The following is a 24,385-nucleotide window of genomic DNA, read 5'->3' as shown; positions in this document are numbered from 1 at the left end:
CAGGGCCACACAGCGCTGGTGGCTGTGCGGTCACAGAGAATCATAGAATGTCCTGAGTTGGAAGGGACCCACAAGGATCATCGAGTCCAGAGGTGGTCACGGTGGCAAAGCCAATGCCGAGATGGCTCCACAGCTATGGAGGATGGCGTGTCGGGAGGTGGCGGTGAAGAGACATTCTGTTAAACCAGGCGTGTTGGAGTTGATTCTTCACAGCCCTGTGACCAGGAAGGGTGAGTAGATCTTGCCTCTTCACTGCTGTGTTGGCAAAGGAGTGTTTGTCCACTGGATAGTCACACCAAGTAGCAAAAGAGAAGCGAAGGGTTGTCATCCTGCAGACTGACAGGGAACAGAAGAGCTGACCCACTTGCTGGTCACATAAATACATGGTTGATTAACTGTTATTACCTGTCTTTTTAGAGGGTTGGGAGGAGGGTGTTCGGATTGTTGCTGTGCTCATCATAATGCTTTATAGTAGACTAAAGACTTGTGATAAGCAATCCTGTGTGCAAAAAGCTCCAAAAGCAACATTTTGTTTGCTGAGATTCCTGTGTTGAGACTTAAGCTGCTTCATTTGTTAATTTTAGGATTGAGGTGTATGAACCCAGCCATGATCACAACTGCCAAGTTCTTGCACAAGGACTACATAAGCAAAACGTGAATTTTAGAATTTTGGTTTTGGCATGAAAAGTGAATTTGTAACTAAGAACTAAAAACCCCTTTTGCTCTTGGAATGTGTCATCTTCTTAAGTTTTGTCGATCCTTATACACTCCCTTATGAAACTGCGCACTATGTTTTCTCATTTGCGTTAAACCTGCTACCCCATGCTAAATAAACCTTATGATCTGCATTTTCTTTCCCTTCCACCTATGAAACTCCACATTAATAGGAGTAAACCCCTGACACCTGATAAATATGACCTATTAGTAGCAATGCATTCCTAACACGATATATTTGAGAGGCAGAGTACTAAGGACAAGTTTGTCCCAGTAGTTTCACAATCCAGTAATTAGTTAATTCTGCAGCATAATGGTATTTGGCTACCTACAGAAACTCTGAATTTTGATTGGTATTTAAGAACACATATGTTTTTCAAATGTCCATGAAATAATTGAAGTATCTTGATGGAAAAGTCGACCTCTCTCAGGGAGGAAGAATGAGACTCACAGGTTTAATGACTTTCTCTTTCCTCCAAGTTACATGTAACTAAAGGCATCTTTTGTTTTCTTCATTTAAGAAAAGCCATCCCAGATTAATCACCAAGTTCACTTATGGTTTAGGATTACGCAAGTGATGACACCATTTCATCTTGCTGTGGCGTGACGCAAATGGAACTTTTAAGATGCGATCCTTGGCCAGAGTAAACTCGGAACATGGCTGCTTTTGTAGCTGCATAGCAGGAGTGTGAGGCTCACAGGATGTATTCAGCCATAAATATTTTAAACAATTTTGCAACACTTTTGTAATTACAGTATCTTGCTTCATGGTTGAGAGGTGGAGTTCCAGTAAAACTAGACACGACTGGAATAATGAACCTGACTTGCTTCTGTGGCTTCCATTAAACTCATAATGCAATTCCTGACAGATTTAGCCATTGCATTCTGGGTATTCTCTCTGAGATTCTTACTAACCACCAAGCTTGGCTTCAAACATAACAAGGTTACATTCTAGTTGTCTCCATAGACCTGGCACACAGATAAGCATCTGGGCACAAGAGGAGGGAGTTTTCAGGTGTAATGTGTTTTGAAATGAAAACAAACATGCCTTAAATACAAAAGTCGAGGTTTACAAGACGCTCTCTTACACGTATGTGTAGGAATGCCTTTCACTATATTTGTTTAATTCTTTGAGTGCCACATGTCTATCTGATAAAAAATAAAGCAGTGGTATTTGATCTATACAAGAATACAACGTTGGCGAAGCAGCAAAACCAAGATAGCATACTACAGTAGGAGTTTCCACTCACAGGAAAAGGAGCATCTTCATTTTAGAATAGTGTTTAATATACCCATAATCTAAGGCAGACATAAAAAATTATCTGAATTTAACAGAAAATAAATAGCAGCCCCACAATTACATTTGCATTGACAGGGGTAAATCTCTCCAAAGCTAGTGATTGTAAAAAAACAATGTTTTATTTGCGGTCAGGCTATAATACCAGCATGTTTTGAAACCCAAAATAAACACATGGAATTTAAAAGAACTGTCAGACATCTGGGAGAAGTTGTCGTTGCTTATTGCCCAGTAGAGATGTGCCTGAATGGTCATAGCTAAGAAGCAGAAGAAAGTGCCAGAGAAGCAGAGAATAAAAGCACAAAAATACAAGCGCAAATTAACATTAGGAAAGCAACTCTGAAAGCTGGAGTGGTTGAGTTTAGTCAAGCACCTGCCACAGTTGCAGTGAAAACAGGGAGACTTGCAGGTCATTAAATGTCTATTCTGTTTGCACAACAGTGTAAAGCTTCTTAATCATTACCTTTATACCCGTTATGCAAAACTCTACATGCGTATTCATACTCAACATTAATGTGGTGGTTCTTTTCTCAAGGTTACAGTATGTTGGCTGAAAATACTGTTCATTTTTTACACCTGGGCTGGAGTGTAACCTCATCTCTTGTAAATTAGCCCGAAAACACAGGACAAGTAAATATTGAGACTGGCTGAAGACCTTTTTCAGTAAAATGTTCTGTGGGACGTAGTACAAAAACATTGCCCCAGAGTAATTCCAGTAATGTCCTCTGTATAATAGCTCTTGGTTCATTTCAATATGTATTAGAAATGGCAGGTACACTCAAGTCTGATTACAGGATCTAAGCACCTGTCACCCCACTGAAATCAGCTAGTGTTGCAGGTCTTTTTTGTAGAAATTACGCATATAGCTGTGCGACCTAAGAGAAAACTCCGCAGACATTTAACTGGCTTCTTCCTGCTGAGAAGTGGAAATCCTGAGCCCTGCACATCTGATAATTGTCAGGCACTCATTTCTTCTAAACAATAGGCCAGACCAAGTGTAAAATAGAAATAAGTACATCCTAGAATCAGCCAGGACATAGAAAACTATTACATAGTGAGGACAGCTTAATGTTTTACTCAGAAGCATGTTGACTGTTTCCTGCTGTGACTTTGCACGCCTTTTCACTCACCCTTAACTCCTACTCCCATTAGCAGGAGAACAGTGCCCTACAGTGCAATCATTGTGTGGTTTTCCATGCTCTAAGTGTTTTTATTGCTGATACGTTTTTGTAACCACACTGTTGTTCCATTATTCCATGTCTTTGTTTCTTGGGGAATTTTTAAGCCATTAACAGTCTTTGTGATTTTATAATGGACAAACAAACCATATGTATCATACTTGGTAACAGTTCCTCCTTCTCTTGTGCTGTATGCATACATGGCATGCTTCTGTTAAATACACACACTGGGAAGGCTTTGTCTTTGGTGAATGTGGTGAACCTCAGGATCCTGGCAACCCTGCAGCATTCTCTAAAAGTTCTTGTGACAAGCAGACAGAGCCTGTAAACATTCCCTGAGTTTCTGAGGTCTCAACTCCTTGACCTCTTTCCACTCTGACAGTAGAAAAATCCTTAGCCGAGGATACAATCGCTTATTGGTTATTTTATTCTTGGTATCTTTTGGTTTTGTTTTGGTTTTTGTTTTTCTTTGATGTGTAAGTTTGATTTTATTCTGGGAGGGTTAAAGATCTTTCTTTTGGTTTGTGTTTGTTTTTCTGAAGCACTAACATTTATTGGTTTCTGTCCGCCAACTTATCGCCATTTTCATAGGTCTGAAGTACTTTCATGTAAATCTTAAGAACAAAGAGTGTTTGAGGAACATATTCAATGGTGATAACCAACTTTACCTTTAAAGTTAAAATTAAAAAGAAGTCTTAACCTCTTTTTAATGGACACTTTTGCCCAGGAAGGTGCAAAAATCCAAGCAACCACTATACCCAGGCATGCATATGCCCCATGAAGAAATTGTCATTCCAGTGTTCTTTCATTTTATGACCAGTTTAAGATGAAACAATTAAGAAATAATGGCTTATTAGGGACTAGCCTCATATGGCATTTTCTTGTATATTGTAGCTTTCAAAATAGCGTATAGCCAGTGTCTATTGAATCTTTTTTTTTAGATATTATTTCAAGGACAGATCTTGGATTACAGGAGATATAAGTACACTTTTGAGATCTGTTTTAGGACATGATTTCTGCCAAACCTCCATGTGAAGAGCACATTTTGCAGCAGCAAAGCCCAATGGTCTGGTTTGGCTGGCAAGAGTGAGCGAATACCCTGGGGAAAGGGGCTTCAAGCAGCCAGGACTTATGGAACGTAAAAGACTTTTCCGACTTAAGAAAATGAACTATGACTTATATAATGTTTATTATGAAATTGAGATGCCAAGGTCATGCAAGAGAAGGAAGTATAATGCTGATCTTGAGATGGAAGTATAATGCTGATCTCACAAGCTGGTCATTTCAAGATAAGCACTAACGTGTCATATTACCATTTAGGATACTCAACTGAAAACTATGTTTCACTAAAAAAAAAAAAAGAAAAAAAAAGAGTAAAGATTAAATGCAAAAGTAAACCTCAGGTGTACACGCTTTGTTTTATGAAGTTTATCGTTAAAGAAAGGCATTGCATTTCTCATTTCAGGGAAAGTATTTTCAGTATTCCTGGAGGAACAATCGTCCACCCCTCGAACTGACATTTTCAGAATAACTTTTTCTTGCAAGATTGTTTTTGATTGATCAAAGTATTTTTCTTATTCTTTCACTTTTTATTTACTTCTTGGTAATATTGATATCAAAATGTATTGATTTGTGTACATAGGCATCATAGTATTAAAATCAAAGTAGGTAAGCTGTGCTTTTTAATTTCAAAATGATCAAAATTGAATCTGTCACTTCTTTTTTAAAGAAAATTATTTCATTACGCTTCATTTACATTTCCATGCGTGTCAAGAGGATGGGACCAGACTCTTTTCAGTGGTGCCCAATGATAGGATGAGAGTCAATGGGCACAGACTGAAGCACAGGAGGTTCCATCTCCATATGAGGAGAAACTTCTTTACTTTGAGGGTATCAGAGCACTGGAAGAGGCTGCTCAGAGAGGTTGTGGAGTCTCCTCTGGAGACATTCAAAACCCACCTGGACACATTCCTGTGCAATCTGCTCTGGGTGAACCTGCTATAGCAGGTGGGTTGGAATAGATGATCTCCAGAGGTCCCTTCCAACCCCACCCGTTCTGTGATTCTACAAAATATTTTTATTTCAGTTAATAGGACACCCAGCCAGCACCGAATGTCGTGCACTGTTAGGTGACTGTTAACTTGAAACCCAGTATTATGAATGTTTTGGGGGCAATAAGAAAACCCAGAAGGAGCCTGCTTAGCGCGTTCGCTGTTCGTTTTTCTCCCGGAGCAGCCCACCAGGAGCTGTGAACTGCTCAATTCGTGACAGACACGCGTGGGACCGGGAAGCCAGGGGGTGAGGGGAGCTCAGCGGGGCGCTGCCCGGTGCTGCCGCTCCCTCCCCCGGCCAGCGCGGCGTTTCGCCTTCGCTGTCGGGCCGCTCCGGGCTGGCTGACCCCCGGCCCTGCCGCCAGCCGCCAGGAGGTGGCGGTGGAGCCCCGCGGTGCGGGCAGCGGCTCCGCCCTCGAGGGCTGGGGCGGTGGAACAGAACAGGTTCCCGCTCGGGCAGCGCTGTGGTGCGGCCGGGCTCCTGCTCCTCACGGGCTGCCGGGGCTGGTCTCTGTGGGCCCCGCTGCGGATGGGCTGGGCCGTCCCTTTCCTCCGGGGTCCGGCAGGGTGAGCGCTGCCCGGGGACTTGGCCCGCCGCCAGTCACCTTCCGCGCCGCGCCCGGGGAGCGTCAGTCTCTCCTTTCCGTGCCGGAGGGGCTGAGCTCCGCGGGGCCGGATATTTTTGTCGGTAGGAAGGCTGGGGCTGGCGCAGCTCTCGGCGGCCGGTCCGGGACACGGGGGCAGGCGGCGGTTCATGGGAGAGTCTCCCCTCACCGCCCACGTCTGGCCCGCTCCCCTTCTCCGCAGGATGGCAGAGGGGAAGGTCGGTCTGAGACATTTTTACAAGAGCGGTCCCTGCGCTCGTCGTGACTGCAGCCACCCTCCCCTCCTACAAAACGCAGAGCTCCCGGCGTTTTGCACTGCCCCAGCCACATCGTTAGTCTTTAGAGCAAGCAGCGAGCGCAAAGTAACACCCTGTTGTCCCTGGCAGGTGGTGTCCACCCAGCTGGTGGTGAGGAGCTTTCATCCAACACCTGGTGCAGCTGCTCTGCTGACTCTCCTGCGAAATAAGAGCTTGGATTTAAAACAAAGCAACAGCTCAGAAGGTAGATGTGAAACATTATAGTGAAACATCTTAGCGAGCCTTCCCCTCTTCCTCACAGTGGACATTCAGTCCTCGAAGGACCTCTGCAAAGTCCTAAGGAGTTGTTTTAGGGTTCATACGGATCATGGTACTACAGTGGCACCTGCCCTGGGCAAATGCACAGTATCTCCACTGTAGATCACAGTCAACTGTATATACCAGCTAACACATGCTGATTTGGCTCCCACCTTCTTCAGCAAGTAATCTTTGAAATTAGAAGCTCACCATTCCTATTTGGAAGGAGGTTTCTCATTGGAAATAACATACGAAGTTGGTAATTTTCACATACTAAAAACTTAGCTATCTTCTTGCCTGCTGGTTCCTTACCAACCCCTTAGACGAATCAAAACCATGAGATCTTTCAGGAGTCTTGTATAAGCCTTTTCTTCTGTAAATAAGTAAATGATCCAGAATAGTTCTTGTAGAATAGGAAGAAGATTTTTGAATATTTGATCCTTGCAAACCACATTGATTGTATGTATAGGCATTTCAGTTAAACAGAATAACATAACTGAGGAATTCTTCCCAAGGCAGCTAAGAGAATATACAGTTAACTGTTACACTAACAGTTACATAGGTTGAGAAAATAGCAATCAGTGTTAAAGTAAAAAAATATGTTCCTTCAATAGGTCAGTGCAAATACAGTTATTTTTGGGAATGACGGTTGTCATTCCAAGACACAATATCCCAAAGTATGTGAACCCTTTCATGTCCTCAGGAGGCAGCATGTGTGCTAAGTACTAGTATTAATAATTAGATTAAATAATACTTTGATGACTTCACCTGTGTCTCTCTGCTTCATTCCTGCCAGTGTAGCTTTCAGCTTTCCTTCCAAGTGGGAGGGGTACCACAAAGCTGCCTAAAGGGCTGCATGTTTTGGGGATTCTTTGTTATGTTGAAGCAGAAGTGTAGTTGAATAATTTATGATTCTGGAGAAATGTATGCTGAAGACAATACAGGAGGTTAATGGCAAGCTGCAAATTTTTATAACCTAATTTATACTCTTTAAATTTTTTTCTATTAATTTATTTTTGCCAAGGACTCAACTTTTTTATCCTCATGAAAAAGATGAGCACCTAAAATCTGTTGCAGCAGTTAGGAAACATATCAGTCAGTAGTACTTTCCAGTGATGTTTTTTTTTTGCAGCCGTCTGGACAGGTAGGCTTCATGAGCAGATAAGAATAAGAAAACAGATTGTGTCTTTGGTTGACGTAAACATCTTTAAAGTTGTATGCATTTTTTCTCATATTTTATCTCATCTTTTGCATTAAGTGACAAAAGACTGATGGAAAATTAAATTGCTCTTAGTCAGGCAGTGAGGAGCTGTGGGCTTTCCCAACATTATGTGGATTTTCAAACTTTTTTTTTTTTTTCAAAGATACAGTGCCCATTGTAATTTTTGAGAGTGACTGAAAATAAAGTGCAAATTGGTGTGAATGCAATGCTTGGGTCTTTTTACCAAGGGTAGAGGAGGTTGTGTTGCTTCTGTTTCATCATTTAAAAAGCATTGGTGTCTGAATATCTAGTGTGGATGAAGCAGACTTTGCTTGAACTTTATAGCTGTGTAACTGACACGCAAATAAGTGCAGGAAGTGGTTTATATAGTAATATTATTAGTGCAGAAAAGCATTCAGGTTAATAACTTGTTGAACGTGTTTCCTGTTTAACTCTGTCCTTTGCAGTCACGTTAGTATTGCTCAGTGCCACCATTCTCAGAAGGTACCTTTTTAAAAGCTGCAGTGCCCTGTATGTTGATAAATAAAGTGCCAGACCATGCAGCAAGGTGCGAAGTAAAAACCGTAGTTTAGATATTTGAATTACTCCAGAAAGAAATGGGATTCCTTCTTGCTTTTCCCTAGCAATGTGATTCTCAGGCATGGAAGACAGCAACTCTAAAACTCTTTGTAATCTATTTGTTCTCATAGCGGATTGGTTCGGTTTTTGCTTGTTTTGGTTTTGTTTTTTTAAGCGTGTTTGTAACTGGATTGTATTTATTGGAAACACAGACATGGTTTGTGGTAGGTTTGCATTGTGGGTCCTCTGGAGTCAAAGCTTCAAATGGCAGGAATGAGGACAGTTGTACAATGATTCTGGACAGCATGCTCAAGAAGCCAAGTTTTTGATCTGCAGTACAGTAAAAATTATAAAGGTTTTGGATTACTTGTTCGTATTTGTTCTAATTTCTTTATGATTGAGAGTGTTTTGCTTGGTCAGAATCCAGCATCTAATTATACTTACTTACTTCCCTGTTTGAAAAATAAACAACTCTGTATTGCTAATAAGTGAAACACTGGGCTATAAACTGTGTATCATTAGCTGACTGGATGCTATCACTGAACTTATAGTATCAATATGATACTTTGGCTTTTTACCTTTGTCCCTAGGCAAAAGAGAGGTAGCTGGGCATGAAACACAATTTCTGCTGACCAAGATCAGCAGCAGAATACAAGGAAAGAGACAATGTCTTCCGAAACAACCCAGCAGGAAAGTCAGACATCTCCATTAAAGCAAACTGGATGGGTAAGCTGTTTTTCCTTCCTCTTTTTTTGATGCTACTGCTAGTGAATAACTGTGATTTTACATTGGTCATGCTTACTGAAGACAGAAACAGGTATCTGTTAACTTAATCATATAAATGAAGAGAAGAAAGTGCTATGTGTTATTCTGCCTAATTTACTACACTCAGAGGCTAGGAGCTTTTGAGTTTTAAGATAGTGGGCACTGAATTATGCTATGCTGGTTAAACTAGTTATGAACTGGTAGAGCCCTAGCGTCTGGGTACTAGTCCAGTATAACCTGTCCCCATCAAGCTGCGTGTGTGCATGTGTGTGTGTATTCAGAAGGGGAGAGAGGAACAATACTGCACAAGAACCTGCCTTCCAGCTCTACAGCTGCTGAGCATTCTCCTCTGCTACCCACAGGGGTGCAGATTTTACCATTTTATGATATAAGCATGTAATTAACCGCAAGGAATTTAAATGTGGTATGACCTTGTTGCCTCCAGTCACTGCCAGAGAGCAGCTTAAGTGGTCTGATCTGCAAGGAAAGGTGACCCAGGAGCCATGAGTGACAGCAAGGCAGGCAGGGGTTGTGGCATCAGGGACAAGGAGAACAGTCCCACAGTACCGCAAAAAGAGGAGCAGAGCAGATGCAGTGACGTTAACCAGGCTAAGCCAACAGTACAGTGATTGCCGGGCGAGTCCATAGGAATAAGGCCAGTCTGATGGTCCGCCAGGACATCAAGTTAGCAAGGGTCGGTAGAGATCATTGTGGAAAGAGGCCGGGTGCAGGCATACGTGCCACACAGCTAAGGTGAGGGCCTGAGCTTAATTGCAGCTCCTGAGCCCAGGGACAAAGGCACTGGGCAAAGCTTCTTGCTCCCAGCTTTGCTCTTTTCACAGCAATCTGTTAATAATTCAGTATTACACAACTGTGCCATGCTAGAGCTGACTTTGAGTCCAGGCAGCTAAACCTCTGGCAGGGTGTGTATGAGGGCAGAACAGTTGCAAAGCTTGTCGGTGCACTTAGGGCCCTGACAGTCATTTCCTTATCTTTCACTCAGCTTGTTTGGATTTTATTGTATTTGCTCTGACCTTGCTGTGAAACCGGTTTGGAGCGGTTCTCTAGGGCCTGGAATGGAGTCAATTCTCTCCAGTTTACCCAAGCAGCACCGCCATTCACTTTAGTGGGAGCCAGTGCTTGAAGAAGGATGGAGATATTAATTAGCTAAAATGTGAAATGTGTGGCTGCCGACAATAAATGTATTTCATTATTACAGTTACAAAATCATGGATCAGTTGGGCATAAAATTAGATAGAATACTTTAATAGACTAATGTGCTTTTTTTTTTTTCCCAAGACACTACTTCCTCTATGAATTCTGGTTTTGCTTTCAAGAATAAGTATGGTTTTAGATGTTATGTTTTTACAGAAAAATGGGAACATTTCAATTGATTTTAACTTAGTGATGATTCCTTCTTTCCCCTGGGTTTTATTGCTGAACACAACGTCACATGGCGTGGGGTACCCCTTGGGTAACTTGGAGTCAGCTGTCCCAGTTGTGTCCCCTCCCAACTTCTTGTGCCCCCCCCAGCTCTGCACTGGCTGGGCAGCCTGAGAAACAGAGAAGGCCTTGACGTGGTGCAAGCACAATTCACCAGTAACTAAAACATCCCTGTGTCATCAACACTGGTTTGGTCAAAAAGCCGAAACGCAGCACCATGCCAGCTACTATGAAGAAAATAAACTCTTTCCCAGCCAAAACCAGCACACCTGTATATTTCATATGTCCAATAATGAGACCACAAGCGCTAACACTGATAACAGTTGTCTCTTCAAGGAAGAAAAATAACCTGTTTATAATCGTGTCAATACCCTGGATAGAAGAATGCAAGAGAGACTACTGTCTTTTTTTTTTCTCACAATCAAAATAGAAAAAAAAAAAAAAGAGCTACCATTAGCCTAAAAGAAGCCCGTCTACATGCTAATTATTATGAAGGTGAAGCCAGTATGGTTGAGTTCAGTTAATGTCGTGAATATATTTAAACTGCTTAGAGAGAAAGTTAGGCTACTTGGGGGAATCCAACAGAGTTTATGGTGACCCTCTTCTGGATACTTGCAAGATCTGCCCTTAATGAGTTTAACCTGACCTCTGTAAGGGGCAGAACTTCATTTTTAGAAACTACCACTCTGCCTTTATTTCCTGACGTTTATTTTGCAGAAAGCTGATGTAGCTCACGAGAATGAAATGGCTGACAGAAATAAAGCAATATACTTTTGGGGTAAGCAGCAGCTGAGCTGTTTTAGGAAAGTACAGACTAACAAGATGAGTGGTTTTAACTTAAGACCTTTGTAGTTCTTTCTCTATTGGGGCATCAAGTATTTCATCACACTGCTATCAACAGAAGAAGGAATTTTGCTCGTTTGGTTGTGTTTTTTTGCATTGTATTTTATTTGGTTTTAAATAATTTATTTTCTTTAATTGATTTGTTTTCTTTTTGTGAGATTAACTTCAATACGCTAACCCAGATTTATCATTTCAGCCAATGTTCTATTGTCCAGTCTCACAAACTAATGATGCTGGAGAAGTTGCAAGAATCCGTAAAGAATGCAAAAAGGAAAGTTTCTGGTACAGAGGTAAGTGATCCAAACTTGTTCGTATCACACTGAGAATGACTTCTTGATGTGATTATGCAAAACTGGCTGCAAAATGCCATGTTGTTTATTGTAATACATTGGGTTTTGTTGAAATATTATTGTGGGTTAACTCTGTCACCTTATTTTAAGTTGAGCAATATGTTATTGTAGGGTTAATTGAATTGTAGGTAAAGGCAGAATTAAGCGCTTTGTTAATACGAACTTAATTTAACAATCTAGTTTTCTAGTTCTAGTTCTTATTCTAGTCTTGAAGTCTGTTATTAAAACAACCTTAGTATTGTTTTAGTTTATGACATACTTATTCTTGCCTTTCAATGAAAGGCAGGCATGGCTATATGTCTTGGGTTTGTGAAATTCTTTAGCTGTTAGGATGTCTAAAAGATGACTTACTCAGTGTTTTAGTGCCTTTCAAGTCCACCACATCAATCTCTTCCAAAATCAGACATTTTCTGGAAGGAGAAGGTTGAGAAGGGTTTCAGCATTTAATTGGAGCTGCTGTCATTATTAGTGTTGCAGGATGAGAGGAGGTATTCAGATTATGGAAGCTATTGTTTAATAAATGTATATAATTCATTAGCTCCCGATGCTACAGCACGTCTGATGTCTGTTGCTGTGTGAGCACATCCTCACTTTGAAGAGATAATAATCTGAATGAGCAGATGGAATAGGTGATTAAGACAACATGCAAAGTTAATGTTTAGAAGATGAGTAATGCGTTCAACATTATAAACATATAAAACATCTAACATAAAAAAGAGTAACGTGTTTAACAAATAGGTAAAAAATTCTGGCTAATACCAGGTACTACTTTTTATTTTTACAGCTCTTCCTCTGTCTCTTGGGAGCATGCTTGTCACCCAGGGGCTAGTCTCAAAAGGTAAAAATAAAAAAATACAGGATGGTCCCAAATTGTGAAGTTGAGACTCTGGAATTACTACTGAAATGCAAGTTTCCCTAAAGCCTGGTGTTTTTCAAGATCAATATTTCTCTCACTCATCACTATCATTGTTATAATGATTTGATCCTTATGTATCCATTGCCACAGTCATTCTTTTAAAATAACATGAACTGAAAAGAGAATTAATGGATTTAAAGAGTGGTGGCTGACTGGATTCTGTGACCACGGTCACATGTCTTTGAGTAGAGTCTTCATTGGAGCTGCTTGTAAGGCAGAGCATCATACAACCTGAGCAGGGGCATCAGCATCAGGTACTGTAGCTCTCTTGGTTTATTTGAAACAATGCTGGCAATGTTTTCACAGTGACCACATCTCAGTATGAATGCAGCTTTGGTGCAAAGAGACAAGGAACGCTGCCAAGTGAGGAGACAGAGAGCTTTTCATAGAGATGTCTTGCAGTCTGCAGGCTGACACAAAAGAGAATTGTATTCTGTTTATGTGGTGGATGAGCCTGGTTCTCCACATTGCACCTTGCAATGTGGAGTTTCCCTTCTGGGGGTCTTTAATAATGAGGCTGAGGTTGTGTTTTGGGTAAAAAGCGAAAGGCATCCACCCTGAAGACCGCTAAGATGGGAGTGTCCCACAGGAGCAAATCAGACAGTCCTTCAGCCTGCAGCAGCAGCCAGTTACAGCAAGGGCAGGTAGGAGAAGAGAGAAATCAAAGGACCTGAAGCAAGAAGCACAAAAGAATCCTGGGGCTATAAGAGGTGTGTGGTGGGAGACAGCAAATGGAGGAGGTGGAAATGGCTCAGCCTTTTCTCACTGTGGATGGTTGTGAGCCCCTTGTTTTGTTCAAGCAGCTATTACCAGATTTCCTCCTCGTCATTCTTTTTTTTCCTACTAAGATGATCAGGAGGACTATAGTAGAAAACCTAAAAGCTGTGCTATACCTCTAGAGGTTGGTGTGGGTTCCCTTTTGCATCCTTGACGTAGGAGCTTGTAGGCAGATGAGGAGGGAAGGAGCACAGGAGAGTGTGTGAGGGGCAGCAAAGGATTTCACATTTGGAAAAGGGTGAGCAGTGGTAGGAAGGGCACTGCGGGGGTTCTCACTAGCTCACATCCCACCCTCTGGCACTGGGTACTCTTCTTGGTTTCTCTCCATTGCACTTGGACATTTCTTATAATCTGTGAAATAAAAAATGCCCATATTAAATAATAATTGCTGTGAGTCAACTATTTGAAGGGGGCTGGGGGGCCTGTTTAGAAACAAAAACAATTTTCTTCCTCCCTCCCCATTGTAAAATTGCATAGATGCCAGTGGGCAAGGCCCTTGTCCTTAGCATAGACGGAGTGCTGCTCTGTCTGAACTCTCTGCTCACTGCACAGTACATGGGCTCTGGAAGAAGCTGGAACTTCTGTCCCTCATTCACACTGAATGCATGTAGCGGTGCCAACAGTGTTCCCTTCGCCACGCTCATCTTGCAGTGCGGAGCCGCATTCTGCCGCATAGCGCTCCTCTGCCCCAGACGCATGCTCGCAGGGCACTGGTTCCACCTGCTGGTGTTAACTCTGGGAAGGCAGAATTCGGCTAAAGATAACATTTTGTTTTTCTTGTTCAGCACATTGTACTCTCCTGCTAAAGGCCAAAATGTTTGATCTCTCATCTCCAGAGGAGAAGGCTAGATACCAGTGGTACAGTTTAACAGGAGTTTTCATCAGTAGCCACAGAAAAATGCTGAAGAACAGTTTGGGCCTGCAGTCCCGTGGGTGTCACCAGTGGCAGCTGTGCTGCTTTCAGGTGGATTTACACTCAGGACACCTGAACTGAATCCTGCAAAGTCCAGGCTTTTCTCCTCCTATGACTTAGGACTGCACAAAACCAGATTCACTAAGAACTAGTGGAATAGAAAGTGCCTTGAGTTAATGAACTTTTAAGTTTTTTGTACAGTCTTCACCTTCAGGGACACAAAAGCTTGTAGAAAAAATACTGTCTTGGTTTTGAGTGCTGGCGAGTTCCTCAAGCTTTCTTAATATTCCCTTTTATTTTAGGCATTTTCTCAGCAAGCCCAAGATTTGGTGCATTACCTAAGATGGCAAGTAAGTTGTACCCTATTCTAAAAGAAAAACAAGGGTTATTTACAGGCAATCTGCAGACTTTAAATGCATGTCTTTGAATCTCTGTCTTTCTGGTTTTGGAATTCATGAAATGTACTGCAGTGCTTTAGGAAATCAGAATTCTGCTGTGTTTAAAGATAAATGTATGAAATAAGGTTCTTTTAACATAAACATTTTCAGTAGCAGCTTATGTTTATTTAATATATTCTCTGGAACTGGTAAAAAGTCCAGTCTCACCTTTGTTTTATAAATAATGTCAACCTCATTGATCAGCCATGCTTAGGAAATCACATAGTTTATGGTATCAAGGGCCCATCACAGTATATATAAAATAGTATCTTCCTTTTCGTATGTTCATTTGATTTATCTTAACTGTCTAGTTCACGACCGTGTTGATAAAGAAACCAAATAAAAGCACAGAAACTGTACAGAAATATGGCTCTTAAATTGCGAGAATTTAAGTTGATTCCTTCTTCAGAAGAAATTCAAGAGAAAATGGAGAATGTTGAAATACTATTTTTTTTCTGACCCTATAATGAGTGGAAGCCTCAGTATGATAGTGTGGCGGGCTGATGGTCCAGCTTCCCCAAACCCCTGAGAAGATCAGTGTTAGAAGTGCAATCATCAGAAATACCATGGTGCACATACAAGGGCAAGAGAAATAGGTGCTGGCATCGTGATTTAATTTTGCTGTGGGCTTTCTCCATAATCTCCCCCTCCAAATCTGAAATCCTATAATTCCAGGTGAATGCAGTATCTTTTTCCTGCAGTTGCTGTGTCTCACCAATATGTGGCTGGTTTTCAGTAGTTATTGAAATCATCCCTGTAATCCTGTGTAACTTCACATGTTTGTGACATGTTTTGAGAAGACATGCTACATACAATTTGTCATACGATTAAAATGGAGCCAATTGCAGACTCTTGATTTAGGCTCTTGTATTGACAATGTTTTGTTATCTGTCTTTATAGTTGCTGGTGTCTTAGGCTTTGCCATTGGAAAGATGTCATACGTAGGAGAATGCAAAAAAAAGTTCCAGAAAATTGGTATTGTACCATGTCGTCCGCAACAAAAAAGGTTTGTGCTTATTTAGATCAAAATTGTCTTTACAATAGTAAAAATAGCACACAGCAGAACTATGAACTTAAATTTTGTGATCAGGTCATGAGTTACTATTCATATTCTTAGGCTATATATGACAGTATTAGAAACTACTAAATATTCCGCAGAAAATGCTAATTAAACGCAATGTAATATCTGTCATTAGGAAATCCATTCTTTAAATGAAATTATCATACTTTTAAGTGTGATGGAACAATAGTTACTAGTTCTCTTTTCATCTAGTATTGTGCTTCTAAGTGTCTCACAATCTTCTATGTTATCGCTCAGCCCTTTCAGTCCTCCATTGTACCATACATCCAGCCAAATGTACTGCAGATTTTTTTTTACACTATCCCCATATTTTAACAATAATTTCAATCTCAGCCCACATTCCAGCCTCCTCCTCCGTGGCTTTGCCCAACCTCGTACTGTTATGCCAAGCCATGGAGAGCACAACTGCAAGGGGATTTTTTCCACCTTGCAACTCTAACCATACAATAGATCTCAGTCGTTGCCTCCTGTCACCTCCATGTTTTAGTCATTGTTTTCTAAACTTCATATAAAGTACTTTTTCCTGTCAAATCATACTCTTCACTTTTAATTACCAGTATGGCTTCTCATATGCACCTTTCACATGCAAGATGCATTTCCAAAAATCCTTCCCACAAAATCATTCTCCTCTGTCTTTCCACATCTTTCCTCCAGACCAATGTGAGCTTTTACACCCATGAAAATGCCTGACTGATAATGGGAAGCTTCTTCATTGTTCACATCTCTCTCTGTTTCTATTCTTCCCCCACATAACAAAGCTATTACGTTCCTCACTTGGTGTTACACAAAGTGGCTGTTTGTCACTCTCCTATATTATACGCCTTGCTCCTACCTCTGTTTGCTCATTATTAATAGGTACAATGGTAAGAACTGTCTTTTCCGTCTTAGAAAATCCTGTTCTATTTTGGGGATTGCGGGAAATGGTTGTTAAGAATAATAATTAATGGTGTTTTATTGGTTGAGCTATTTAGATTTCTTTTTCTGCAGTTTATGTCCCATAAAGCAGTTACAATAATTGGAGAACATAGACAAGAGATTACTTCTTAAAGAACATTTGCCAGCATGGTATATGGTGGTACTAAAAGAAACCCAGCAAAATTCTTGACCATTTTTTCTGCTTTCGATATTGTAGGCATTGTCATCATACTTGCAAAGAATGTGAAGCAAAACGGAGATCAAATGAGAAAGAAGGTTCAGTTCCTGCAGCATCTTAGTCCCAGGTAGGCAACCTTGAAATAGAAATTCTCATTTTATTTTCCATGTTAAGTGGATTAAAATCTGAGCATTATTCAAGGAAATATTCTTTATCTGTAGTTTGTAGTTCGGTTTGTTTCTTGATTTTTACTTTACATACCTTTAATGCTAGTTTTAAATCCCGCATTTCTTAGGAATTTCTGCTGTAGCAGAGTATTGTTTATTCACCCAATCGGAATTAATTTGTATTGACTACTTGTGTGAAAACAAATCTAACTCTTTTAAATTTCCAACTTTTTTACTTAATCAAATAATTATAGATAGTGTTGATATTTAAAAATACACCAAAATCTCGAGAATCTAAAAGCAGACACAGTTGGGGGTGGGTTTGTTTGTTTATTGGGGAGGGACGGGTTCATCCAGTGCTGTGGTTTGGCCGGAGCCTTGGCGAGGGCAGCACAGGAGTGGTGCTGGAGCCGGGGCAGGGGCGACGGCCCATGGGATGTTTTCACTCCAGAAAGGGGAAAGTCCCCTTTGCGAAAAAGGAGATTTTACAGGGTGGAAGGCGGAGGGTATTTAAAAGCACTTTCACTCTTTGTCTGTGAAAAACAGGCCAGCAGCTGGGCTTTTTAAAAGCATTTTCACACATTGTGCTTGTGGTAAGCTGTGGCCCACATTTCTCCCAGGCAGGAGAATGTGTGAAAGTGTTTGCAAATAGCTTGGCTGCCTGCAAGAGAGGGGAGCAAAGGGCCTGTTTGAAATCCTGCCCTGTGAGTTTGCTGTGGCTCAGACTGTAGCTTGGAACAAAACCCTGATGCAGAAATTCTTGGACTGAGTCTCTTTGGCGTATATTATGTTGGAATTTAGACACGGATATTGATAACGGTCCCTTTCTTGCTCTGAAGTGCATGGCTGCAGACAGTCTACAAGGGGGGATATCCTAGCAGAACCTGTTTGCTTACCCAGAAGAGGGATTTGGATGGATTTTTACTATGCAACAATACATTATGGCAGTAAGGGTTGTCCTGAAAGAAGCCATTAGAATAAATTCCTGGTTCTAATCAGCTTTGTCACCACTGGAGTATTTTATATCAGGAGCTCAGCCACTAGCAGGAAACACACTTTGGCTTAGGCTTGCCTAAAAGGGTAGCTGCCAAAATGGGCAGCAGTTCTTTGTGAAGCACTGTGGCCGTGCAGATGATCTCGCTGCTCTGGCTGGGTACCAGACCCCTGAGGAAAGCAGGACGGGGGAAATCCAGCCTTTCTGAAGGGTAACTTGCTAGTGCCAGCAGGAAGGAAAGAATGAGCCAAGCCTTGATGGCTGTGAGTGAATGACACCCTAAATCCATTAGCAGTTGTGAGCTTAACGATGCCCTTTCATTGCTGTACTGATTAAATGCTTTTAAAGATTTTCTCTTAAATAAGTGTTTCCTTATGTAGGCCAGTATCCTCACCTGGTTCAAATAAGGACTCCAAAGTGTATTTAATTGGGGATGGTCACTTACTAGCAATTACCTGTGTTGTGGAATCAAATGTTGATGGTGGGATTTACCTCCACTGTTTGTCAGAACTGGTGCTTGCTGAACCTAAAGTACAAACACATTCCCTTTTTCAGCCTTCCTCTGTGAGATGACAATATTTTTTCTGGTGTATAAGTACCAATTCACTTTTAAATAAATACCAAATTGTCCCAAATACTAATGAGTCTCATAGCTGTCTGAAGGGGAGAATGCAGGGTGCCACAGGCCCCTCTGGTGTTTTGCCTCCTGCAGTGTGTCCTGGAATTTCTGCTGTCGAACCTCTTCCCTGTTCCAGCTCACTTGTTCATCAAAGACCTTGATTGCTGCGCTTTCTACCAGCCACTCAGGTCTTGCTTGTTTTCTGGAAGGGCTAAAAAGCTTAGTCAGAAACATAGTCATGGCAGACAAGTGTATTTCTTTCAAATTTTAATTGCTGGAAGGATAAAAGCCTTTATATTCAGACCAGTGTGATGTTTTCAATTAGCCAGAAATCAGTTTTGATGGCCAGGTTTTAGAAACACAGGAAAACAAATACTGTAAGCATTGTGTTGTTAAGCAGTGAAAAAAATAACCTCATAACCTCTTTTATGTTTTAATAAAAATTATTCATTTAGCATGCTATGCTCTAAAAATGTACAGAGACCCTACTGAGTGCATCGCACCACTATCCATGCCAAGCATACATTGCCAGATCTGGCATTGCCCAGGAGGACCACCCAGATAAAATTATAGTCATGTTGATGAGTCCAAAGGTAACGTCTTCTATCCTCAGGGGCTTTGCAGAGCTCTCAGAGAAATCACCAAGAAGCTGCACATTTCAAATGGAAAACAAGATGCCACTCAGCTAAATAACAGGTCCTTTCATTGCATTTACAGATGTGGTGAAGATGATAAGAAATCTTACGGATCAGCTTCTTCGTTCAAGGTTTTATTCTGTAAAGAAGAAATAATTACTTTTGCTTGGTGTAAATCTGCTTATTTGAAGTAGTTGCATGATGTTACTTAGTTCTGTTCATAGTAAATACCAATTTCTTGTAATGCGCTCCTTTCCTCTTCTCTCTTCTCAGCATGTTTTGGTTTATTTTCCTCCCTTCAGTGCAATTTAGCTCTTAGTGCTGAAAAAATAAATGTATCTATTGTAGTTGGGTGCTGGCAATACTTCGTGTAGCAACGCAAAAGGCATACACTGGAATGTTTGTCTTCCATGTCAGAAGGAAAGAGTGCAAGGATGTTGAAATGACTTTGCAGAGTTAGGCAGCTATTCCACCTCTGTGCTGCCTCTTTGTTTATGGACTGTTTTAGGAGTACTAAGCTAGAAGTCCATTATGGTATTGTCACACTGCAGTTACTGTGCTAAGCCAACTTTTAACAGGCTACGTTTACATAAAAGTCCACATTGTCAGGGTTATCAAAAGCATGTGCCACGTTCATAATGGACAAGAAGATCCAGTATTTTGGAATGGTTTATGGGCTGCACGCAATCCAGTACGTGTTGAGAAAAAGCTAGATGGCCCATTCTCTTTATGAACAGCATGACGTGCAGACTTCCATGAAACATCTCAGGAAATCTAAAGCGGACGCTTCCCCTAAACACAGTGATGGTGTTCACATGGAAAGCAAGCGTGCAGCTACTGAAAAACTGGGGCTTCACTGACAGTCAATGGAGTGCTTTTTGTTTGCTTTTATACTCTGCCTACTGTTAGCCCCCCTCTTTGAACCAGCTTCTTTGGGCATCTTTACCTGGGCACAAAGAGGTGCTGCAGGCAGGACAGGTAAAATGTAGAAGTACAAAGTATCTATTGATTGGTTACTACACACAAAAGACATTCTGGGTTTAAGAAGCTGTTAGGCTAAATGCACACCACCTTGATAAGGCATTTGGAGAGTCTTTCTTAGCTAGGCTGCAGGAGAAGGGTGAGACTAACTACCTTGCTTTTTCCTTTAAGATTTTATACCTTTCCAACCTGGTGTTTGCCCTCTTAAATTCTGGAGCTACTGAACACCGCTGTCTCGACAGGGGCTTTAATTTTACAGATTTTACCTTTCTGCAGCTGTTTATCAGCAGCCTGAGCTGTGCAATATCAGAGCTGATGCTTGGTGTCCAGGCAGGGGCGCCTTCAGCAGGGGCTGCAGGGCAGGAGGGTTACACAGCCACAGAGAAGTCGGCCTCCTTTTGAATATAACATTGTTGTCACAGCTGTGCTGTGATGGACAGCAAAACTTGTGTGGTGATCTGTCTTAGCTACTTTCCCTTCACCTGACATCTGCTCTCAAGGTAACAACAACCACGTGCACCAAGGTTGGTCACACCTGGGCTGTCTGGGGCAGGTCATCACATCCATGCGGTGCTGAGGAGATCCATGTGTGTGACAGAACCCTTTATGTCAGACCCGCAGAGGTTTTTCTTGTGGTCAGTGTTACCTCCTGAGGTTACCACTTAGCTGCTTAACTTTGCTTTAAATGTGATTTTGTTCAGGCTTCCTATTACTTACCGGTAATAAATGTGCTGTTATAAAAAAAAAAATATTGTATCTTTTTGTTTTCCTGATTTCTTCCATACTTTGCAAGAGGCAATACTGTGCTTAGCTAATTGTGTGGATTTAAGTTCATGAGTTACGATGATACTATTGTGAAAAAAAGGCTGTTTGCGAGTCTAAGCTGTACTAACACTAAATTTGTGCATAACAAAGGGCAAATAAGCACGGCTTATGGGCAAGACGTTCTTTAGAGCATCTTTAAAAGCATTTTTCTGTACTTTGGAGGATTTATGGCCGAATAACTTATAAGCCTGACAGGTGTTAGGCCCCACATAATACTCCCTGATTTGAGGAATAACAGGTATGTTTTGACAAGGTTGTTATTTAATTTTGTTAAAATACAATTTCTCCTGCTTTCCTCAACCAACAATCTAGTCAAATGCACACCTTGGGCTACAAACCTTTATCATGAGGTAGTAATGATGTTGCTATATTTCTTAAATATAACTTAAACATTTTAAAATAATGTTAAATTTAGGTTAACTGCCTCTCCCAAAAGCACCAGCTGTGAAAGGACAGGGAAGACTCACAACACATTCTGTACCATGTTACCTAATTGAATAAAATTGGAGCCAACTGACTTGCGTTGTGCTGTGACTTACAGGTGTGTTGGAATATTCCTGGTGGCTGGATGTGTGTTCTGGGGGCGGAGTCAGACAGATGCTGGATTTTTTAGAATTGGATGATTTATAGGACTTAAACTTTTAAGCTTCTTAAGATTTCACAAAGAAATACAAAAAAAGTGCCTTCTAGTTCACAGGAGAATTTCCAGAAGAAATCAGGTGTTGGGTTGTTAGCAGTTGTGCTGCATGATGCAGAAAGGAACATTTAAATGCATACTGATTATTTTACATTATTACTTTATGCAAAAGGGAGACAGGAAGAGCTGGACAAATCCTCATGTACTCTCATGGCCAGACCCTTATCATTTTTTTACTTGGGAAGACAAGCTTCTGATGATTCACAAAGACTCCTCTAAAAACTATAAGTGAATACAGCCGTTTTATAGTAATCATGCACAATTTAATGAGCTAACCTATGTTGACAATTACTATGATGCATTCTATACAAGTCAGTTAAAGAATTTGGTTTTAATTGGAGCAGAAGTTGAATACATTGAATTTAAGGCTGACCTATTAAAAAAATAGGGAAAGATTCGAGGTAATCAGCTGCTTCCATAATCTTCATTTCAGTCTTGAATAAGAGGGGAAAAGATCTCCAGAAGGAAAAATAGTTCACCTTACAAAGGATCAAGTATTGTTTGTATAGTGCCAAAACTTTTCTTAGTAGTTTCTTGTACTAATAATAGGATATACATTCCCTTTTGGCAGGACGGTCTTACAAAAAGGCTAAAAAAAATCCAGTGACGGTACACAGCTTCCTATTAATCATTTGTATCTGGGAAGTAGAGCTTACTGTAGAGTTTAACTGTGTGCTTAGGAATATCACAGCTTAGTTGAAGTCCATGTAGGAAGGGGCAGCTGGATCTGGCACCGCTCTGGTCCCTCCGACAGAAACGCTGATTTGGGAGCAGCAGCTTCTTCAAGAGCTGCTGGTCACTTGTCCCACGCACCCGACTCGTTTTTGGCATTACACACAGGAGCTCCGTTTGAGAGAGACAAAATAAAAGGATCCAGCTTCTGACATCAGTATTGCTGTAGTTCCACATCTTGGAAATACTAAACCACTTTTTTACTTAGAAAGCTGCCTTTTCAAAAGTGTACTGTTTTCCCAAGTGTATACTTCATTTGACCAATCACCTCTAAAATAGGTGGATTTGTAAAGTCCTATAGTGCCATATGTATATCTATGACATATTATGAAGAATCATTATAGGTTTCACACAGCAGGATGTTTTGCCTTACAAATCTATTAATGTTTTTCTGGAAGAGTGGGCATGGGAAACAAAGGGATCTACTCCATACTGTGCACATGCTTTGGTATGGGTTTGGGCTTTTTTGCCTTGTGTTTTTTCCGATAGGGCTCCCAAGAAAATGAGGTCCTTGAGAAATAAATGACACTCTTCTCAAGGCCAGCTGAAAATCTACAAGGCTTGAGAGGTCTTCTGGGGACATGCTAGGGGAAATCTGGTCAACACATTAACATATAATCTGACAAAGGAAAACATGACTAAGTTTCTTGAAGACAAAATGATAGAGGAGGGAAAATAGTACTGAGAGTATGAGTAATAAGCTTCATTGTCATGTTGAAAAATACTAACTGCATCACACAGTTGGCTTTAAATTACTGTGACATTCTCAGTACAGAGATCCGGGAGTCATTTTGCGTAGTTCTGTGTGGCTGCGAGACGCGTGATCAGCGCCCTCTCCTCGGCGGGCTGAAGAGGCTCCTGCTGCTGCGGTGCGGTGCGTGACTTGTGTGCGCAAGGCGGCTTCTGAAATCAGCGCAGAGCTGCACCTGGTCCAGCAGGCAGAGGGGGAGAGGAAAGGTGAACGCAGCCCTTCGCAACAGCTTAAGGAGACCCTAAAAATGCACTTGCCTCTTCAGCTCGAGCACGCAGCCATACACACTGGCTGCATGACACTGCACCAGCAGAAATGGTTTCTGCTTAGCGTGGCTTATTCAGAAGATGATTTAGACCTTGTTAATAATCCATCATTGATGTTTAAGCATCAGGTACTGCAACTAAATTAATCCTTTCCTCTAGCAGCTACACTGTTTAAAAATGCTTGTTATCCTAAAACAGTTAAGATTAGCAATTATATTAAACCTACAGGATTAAGCCAAACAAAAATATTTATTTAGCCATTAGGTTTATATAGAACATTAGCTTAATTAAAAAAAACCCGAATGCACTAGAAATGTGCTTCTGCTGTGGATTAGAGAGAATGTATAGCATTCCATGTAAGGAATGAATTGAAAATTTCTGGATTTAGAAGCAGTTCATGCCAAGATCGCATATCCTGAAAACAGAGTTCTACATCAACACCGAGCAACTGGAAAAGCATCAGAAAGGTTATACGCTATGGATTTTTAATACTAAACAATTTGAGTTTTGGCAAAGGAAATCTATCAAACTCTTCACTTCTCTTTCATCTTCATGGTTTTTTTCATTTCAAGGATAAATGGAAGTTGTATCCGATTTATTATCCTTTTTATCAGATGATTGTGCAATCTCTTTATCATACATCCCTTTTTGTTTACTGCAGTATCACATTCTGAAAGGAGCTCAGAGAAGACTCTTGCTTTTTAGTTTTGCAAAGCTATGCTTCTGCTGAACAGAGGACGTTATGACTGTATGTTGAAACTACTTATTACTGTGTATTGTCCTGTATCTCAGAATCTCTGGACATTTTCAATTGCTCAATCAAAAAAGAAAAAGTAAACGTGTGGTAAGTATTAAAAAAGCAATGTAAGTAGCAGAGTAACTGCTATTCATTAGCATTGAAGAGAACAAACAGACACAAAT

At 41.0% G+C, this 24,385-nt stretch overlaps 1 protein-coding gene across 5 annotated transcripts; it reads left to right on the top strand.

Annotated features, from left to right (window-relative positions):
* Positions 1–22: 22 nt before the first annotated feature.
* Positions 23–20,942, top strand: OCIAD2 (OCIA domain containing 2). Of its 5 annotated transcripts, none has more exons than XM_021285943.2 (9): positions 53–230; positions 6,232–6,346; positions 8,770–8,905; positions 11,427–11,520; positions 12,365–12,418; positions 14,489–14,536; positions 15,524–15,629; positions 16,837–16,924; positions 19,295–19,501. In XM_021285943.2, exons 3-8 carry the CDS (start codon positions 8,846–8,848, stop codon positions 16,916–16,918), a joined length of 444 nt encoding a protein of 147 aa, XP_021141618.1. In that variant the 5' UTR covers positions 53–230; positions 6,232–6,346; positions 8,770–8,845; the 3' UTR covers positions 16,919–16,924; positions 19,295–19,501. The 5 variants fall into 5 exon arrangements, with proteins under 5 accessions (XP_005501271.1, XP_021141618.1, XP_064916939.1 ...); XM_065060867.1 differs by lacking the exon at positions 53–230 and adding an exon at positions 5,659–5,807 and having other exon boundaries at positions 19,295–20,942; XM_021285944.2 differs by lacking the exon at positions 53–230 and adding an exon at positions 5,920–6,063.
* The last annotated feature ends 3,443 nt before the right edge of the window (positions 20,943–24,385 follow it).

Source organism: Columba livia, chromosome 4 (assembly GCF_036013475.1).
Source record: "Columba livia isolate bColLiv1 breed racing homer chromosome 4, bColLiv1.pat.W.v2, whole genome shotgun sequence".
In the NCBI taxonomy this organism is placed as follows: domain Eukaryota; kingdom Metazoa; phylum Chordata; class Aves; order Columbiformes; family Columbidae; genus Columba; species Columba livia.
Note: the sequence above shows the minus strand (reverse complement) of the source record. Positions and strands in the feature narration are given on the sequence as shown.